This window comes from Pundamilia nyererei, unplaced genomic scaffold (genome assembly GCF_000239375.1).
Source record: "Pundamilia nyererei isolate P.nyererei 1_Seehausen unplaced genomic scaffold, PunNye1.0 scaffold00470, whole genome shotgun sequence".
Lineage (NCBI taxonomy): Eukaryota > Metazoa > Chordata > Actinopteri > Cichliformes > Cichlidae > Pundamilia > Pundamilia nyererei.
Window position 1 is genome coordinate 23,382 of NW_005187871.1, and position 5,858 is coordinate 29,239.

Consider the following 5,858-nt stretch of genomic DNA (forward strand, 5'->3'; position numbering starts at 1 on the left):
TATTAAGAACATGTTTGTCCTTGCCATTGTTGAGCAAGTTTGACTAGTGTGATCACTGATGTTGTTCCAGGTAGAAATTAAACTGTGTGGGCACAGCTGTCACTCCTGTGTAGTGTGCACACTGAGTACGATCCTCTTTCTCTGTAGAAACCTAGACACTTAGCATGTGAGACATTAGTGTGGCATCACTGCCCTTATAAAAGACCAGAAAAAGATGAAGACACAGACATTTTGTTGGGGCTGAGCTGAAATAAAAATTCAGTCACTTTAGATCAAAAGATCTTTACTTTTCTTTAAAGAACATGAAAGATTTGAAAAAAAGAGCTTACAAAGTTTCAACACCTGGACATTGTTAATAACACAGAGAATGAACTTTGACATCATTTATTTCTTCATTATTTGATCATTTACAGAATATAAAACATTATGATCTTTTCTGATCTGCTTCTGGCAGCTGAGAATCCCTGAAAAATGTGTCATGGTCTGTTTGTATTCTGCTCTTATAATTTCTGAGAATTATGTGTAATAATGTATCAATACAATAAAGAAACAGAAACAAACTAATGAGAACATTTAATAACAATGAATGTCTAATGTTACTGATCACAGTGTTACCTCTGTGATGAGGAGGCACCTGTCAGACTAGTTGATCTGTTTTCTATAAAAACAATGAAATGACAGTAGATAGATTTTCATGTATCCAGTGCTAAAGCTGAAATAGACTGATTCAATTTTCTACTGAAGCTTCATTAACCGATAGCAGAAGGAACATTAGTTGGACATTTTGTAATGAGGCAAATAAATAGGTTATAAAGCATGAGGTAGATAAAATAGTACTGTAGTAATCTGAAAGCTCAACTGTCAGATTTTAGATCAAAAAAAGAACAACAGCAGCAACTGAAAGACCAATGACGAGTCCAAAAGATCCATCCTCCTTCCCTCCATCGTCTGGGTTTTCTCCTGTCTGACCTGCAGGTGAGAAACAGGTGTGAGGTGTCAGCTGTCAGGTAGGTGATGAGTGAAGAACAGAACAGAATCCATTTCCTCTTCAAACTGCTGTCAGACATTATCTACTGCACTCTGATCACATCACTCAGACCAGCTGCTTTCTACAAAGTCTCATCAACAACATCTTTAGAAACAAACATCAACAACCAGGAAGCAGCTTCACCTCTGATCACACACACACTCAACTCTACTCACTCACCTGGAGGATCAACAACAGTCAGGGTGATGATGCTGATGGGGGGAGTCTTCAGATTAGCTCTCTTCCTGCGGTTTGTTCTTCTCCTGAAGACACGACACTCGTATGTTCCAGCATCATCAATCGTCACGTCCTTCAGAATCAAAGACACGTCTCCATCCTTCATCTCTCTGTCCTGCAGGTCCACCCGGTTCTTAAAAGATGCATGCTGGTGATCTGGATCCAGCTGCTTATCCCGGTACATTAGGACACTTTCTTTGCCCAGGTCAGCTCTGCTCCACTCTACCACTATGATGGGGATGTTGTTGTCTCGAGCTCGACACGGCAGAATGACGTTCTGTCCAGCTGTGATGTTTTTCTGGTCTAAAAGAGAGAAAGTGACACAAAGCAGAGAGGTTAAAGGGATCAAAGTACAATTACTAACTTCTGGAGCTTTGAAATCACAATCATAGAAACAATTAGGTTCAAAACTAAAGTGACCATTTTGCTTTTTTCTGGTGGGGTGGTGAAAAAAACCCCTCTTGTTCACACTTTTACTAAATAGTAGTTGGTAAGTAAACTAGAAGTAACTACAACACAAATATCACAAAATAGAAGTGTTGTAAACATACCACAGTCAAACTCCTGCTTTAACAAATAAAGGATGGGCTGTTCGCTTTAGTTCCTAGCACCTCTCTGCTATGCTGTCACCCTGGGAGATAACTACATCAGTCAGCTATGTGCAAGGTCTGCTGGGTAATGTAGTTCCAATAAGATATAGGGCCTTTGCTACACAACAAACATAATAACTGTTCGATGGCACAAACCTTCTGCAGCCAAATATGAATAAGACTGAGGTAGTTGTCATTGGCCGCTGTGTATGCAGCGCACTCACAAACACACCTGAGCTCCTGATCTATAAAACTGGACCAATAATGTAAAATCCTCACAGTCATTTCTGATAACAACCTCGACTTAAGTAAGCATGAACAAATCTAGTAATCTGCTTTCATCTTCTCTAGATTAGATCACTGTAATGGCTGAGTGCATAGCAAAGTCAGCGGCCCCATGTGAGGGGGAAGGTTTGACGGTATAGTGTCGCGGCCAGGAGGGTCACCTGAACGCTGATCAGCGGTTTCTATCTTTCTCTCTCTCCTCCTTTCTGTCACCGGGGCAGAACTCACTGTGGGTTCATGCCCTCGGCCCTTGGAGAAAGGAAACACCTGAGCCTCATCAAGGTGATCAGCATATAAGCCAGAAGATGACTGCTGTTCTTTGCTGGATCGTTGTTAGTGAACGTCAAGCCACAGCAAGTTAAGTGGAGTGTTTCTTTGTACTTTGTATTTACCAACGTCTCCCTGTCTACAGACTTCCTGGATTCTTCCCCGTGTCATTCCCGAGTGGCGAGTGTTGGAGAGAGAGCCTGCTGTCGTGTGTGTGTGGATTGTTTGGATTGCGCGTGCCTCCCCCTGGATTTCCCTGGAGCCTCATCCCCACCCTGTTGTACATAACACTTCCCCTGCACCTTCTGTACACCTGGTGGACTTGGAAATAAAACTTTCTTGCGTACATCTGATCCTGGAGTTCTGCGATTGAGTCCTCCACGTCAAAACCGTAAAATACTGTATAGGCTCATGTGATGTGTTGAGGAATTTTCTTTGTGAGTTTGGTCAAGGTATAAAAGGATCAGGGCGGTTGCCCATCAGGGAAAGAAACCTTCTCTTCCCTCAGCCTGATTTGTATAAATCGTTTTTCTGTCACCTCGCTTCGTTCGTCTCCCCTCCGACGCCTTTCACTTTCTCGCTTAAATAAATAAATAAAACCTGCACAGAAAAGGAACTGATGTGTTTCTGTAACTCATCATACACATGCTTTTCAACAACAACGTTCGCACAAACTACGGTGCAAGAAAATCATACAGATCATACGTGATCAAGATGGCGCTGAGTATGGCAGCCTCGTCGCGAGCTCCCCCGCGTATACTATTATATATTGTAAATATATTTATTAGTTTCAGATGTAGCCATTCTTGTATTTTGCTTGTTTACGTTATTGTATTCTGCACAACTCTGTTGCTTGTGAAGCTCACACACAAGAATTTCACTCACATGTGCTGTACCAATGTACCTGCACATGTGATGTGACAATAAAAGTGATTTGATTTGATTTAGAAACATAAAAGTCCACAGATTACACAACTCCAACTTTGTGTTTCATCACACCTAGTGTTGATGTTTCATATCGACACTGCTCTTGATAAGGAAGCCATCTTAAATCGATCGAAATGTGTCACATGACAACCATCTTACAGGTGGTTTAAGATGGCGCCGTCTTAAACCACCTGTGTTTGTCTTTTTTTCCTCTTTATAAGGGAACAAAAACAACAACAAGTGTAAACAAATCGACTTAGTGGCTGGAACATGACAGAAAATATAAAAGGAAAACTAATGAATAATTAAAAACATGACTATGTAAGAATTATCACTGATTTGCATGAAATTGTTCAAAAACTGTTTGGCTGCTTTTTAATTTTCCAGTTCTTTGATTGTGGTGCTGTATGGTAAAAGTTGTCGACATAAGTGGTTGTTAATCTGTCTTGATATGAACTTTTGTCAGGAGCAGCAGAGGTTTTCCGTGTTTCATTGTCTGATGTAGAGAAACGCCGCACAACAAACAACAACACTGCAATTCTGCAGTGCTTGAAACCTTTTTTTTTTGTTTAATCTTTTCTATTTTTATATTAACCTTAAAATTGAGGTTTTTTTCCCGGTTGTGAGCTGTAAGTCTCCGTCCCTGAGAATATCAGATTCAGATCCCTCTTAAAAACATATTGTTTATAAACAGACATTTTCTGTGTCTCCCCTTTGCTGTTTTTGTGTTATAAGCATTTAAATGTAATGTAATAATTTTACACCTGCTCATTACCGTGTCCACGTTTAACGGATAACGTGGACACAGTTAACGTCACCCGTGTCCACGTTGTGGTAGCGTACGACAAACTCAAATCAGCAACAGAATTGAGGTTTATGATTTTTTTTCACATAATTGTTAATATGCATGATGGTGTTTATATCTGCTCTATGACCATTTGAATTGCTTTTAATTTTATTCTATATTTTAAAACCTTTGACAGCCGGTGTGATATTAAAACCGAACGATGAACCCTCGATTGTAATATAAAATGTATATCAACATAATAATTTAATCAATTTAAATTAATCAGTTTACCTAAGTGACCTTTTTTCTACATGATGTTTTTCCGTTATCGCTGCTTAGATGTTTGAGTTTATGTGTGGTTGCTTCTCTGTTTTGTGAAATGTTTTGCTTTTGAACAACGATGTCGTTAATAATGATATTATTAATAATAGTGTTAACATCATCAACAACAGCAATAATAATAATAGTAATGATAATAATAATAATAAAAACTATTTGTTTTAAAAAGGTAGCCCTAGAAGCATGTATACTGTTACGACCACATGTCATCATCACTGGTTAAACACGCAAAGTGCTCAGTTTACATAAGCCTGAACATTTGCTAAGTTTACCTTTATGGACGGACGCCTGCAGTACTCCAAACAGCAGAGCCCAGAGCAGTCCAATACGAAGAATATCCATCATACTTTCTCTGCCTCGATAAACCATCAAAGATCTGTGTATCACGGAGAGTGACAATCAGTGTTGTCCGTAAAGCCAAAGTCTTCCTTAATGTGGACAGCTCACAAACCACTGTTTACAAACTAAACGGGCCTCGTGTAATAAATGTAGCCTAGATCAGGAATTGGATTGGCCCATTGTTTTCATGGGATCTCATGTGATCTCATCTGTCGTCAGCTGTGTTGTGAATATGGTGACCGGTCGGTCGAGTTTGTTCTGTTGTTCCTCTGTAAGCAGCCACGGAGAAAAGGGAAGTTGTAGTGAAGTAACGCAGAGCAGTGAAGAGAAACTGAGTCTTAGGAACAATGAAGCGTCCACTGCAGCTTCTGTCTCGGCTTTTCCTAAATATCGATCTATGAAGTTGTTGTTTTGTTATTTGCTGATTGTCTTTAGATGACATACGTAGTAGGTCAGTAGCTGCTACCTGTGACTGTCAGGTCCCAGCTAAATTCACAGCAGAGCACAGTTGAAGGTTCAACGTTCAGGTTTACCAGCTTTAACCAGGCGTCCCTGTTTGCCTCACATTAGCTGTGAAGCTCGCACTGTGAACTAAGCAGGTCAAAATAAAAGGAAAACAGTGACAATGAAAACAATTTAAACAATTTAAACACAACCTCACCATTAATCTCCCTCCATCGTCCGTGGAGGGACGCAGTTGTTCCACTGTCTCCTTTAGCTCCATTTAAAGGTCTTCAGTATATTTCAAATATATCTGATAACTTAAATATAATCTCCAAATCTAAAGGTATGAAAAAGCACTGAGGGTGCTTATTGAGCCACTGCGGAAAGTCCCCAATGCTCACTGTGTGTTATAGCTCAAATGTTCTGGAGGAGTGGTTCTCGCTGCCACACCCAGTCCTCCTGGTACGAAGGATCTAAGCAGAGCACATAAAACAACAACCAAGCCAGAGATTTTCCATGTTTGAGGTGACCAAATACTTATTTTCCACCCTGATTTACGAATAAATTCTTTACAAATCCTACCATGTGGATTCATGGATTTTTTTTCACATTCTGT

At 39.9% G+C, this 5,858-nt stretch overlaps 1 protein-coding gene across 2 annotated transcripts; it reads right to left on the minus strand.

Moving 5' to 3' along the window:
- Window positions 1–369: 369 nt before the first annotated feature.
- On the minus strand, window positions 370–5,636 carry LOC102202186 (ICOS ligand-like). 2 transcript variants are annotated; one of them, XM_005753839.2, is made up of 4 exons: window positions 5,460–5,636; window positions 4,732–4,835; window positions 1,208–1,567; window positions 370–969 (listed from the first exon to the last, which is right to left on the minus strand). In XM_005753839.2, the coding sequence occupies exons 2-4, from the start codon at window positions 4,826–4,828 to the stop codon at window positions 869–871; spliced, it is 558 nt and encodes a 185-aa protein (XP_005753896.1). In that variant the 5' UTR covers window positions 4,829–4,835; window positions 5,460–5,636; the 3' UTR covers window positions 370–868. The 2 variants fall into 2 exon arrangements, with proteins under 2 accessions (XP_005753896.1, XP_013771579.1); XM_013916125.1 differs by lacking the exon at window positions 5,460–5,636 and having other exon boundaries at window positions 4,732–5,433.
- Between the last annotated feature and the right edge of the window lie 222 nt (window positions 5,637–5,858).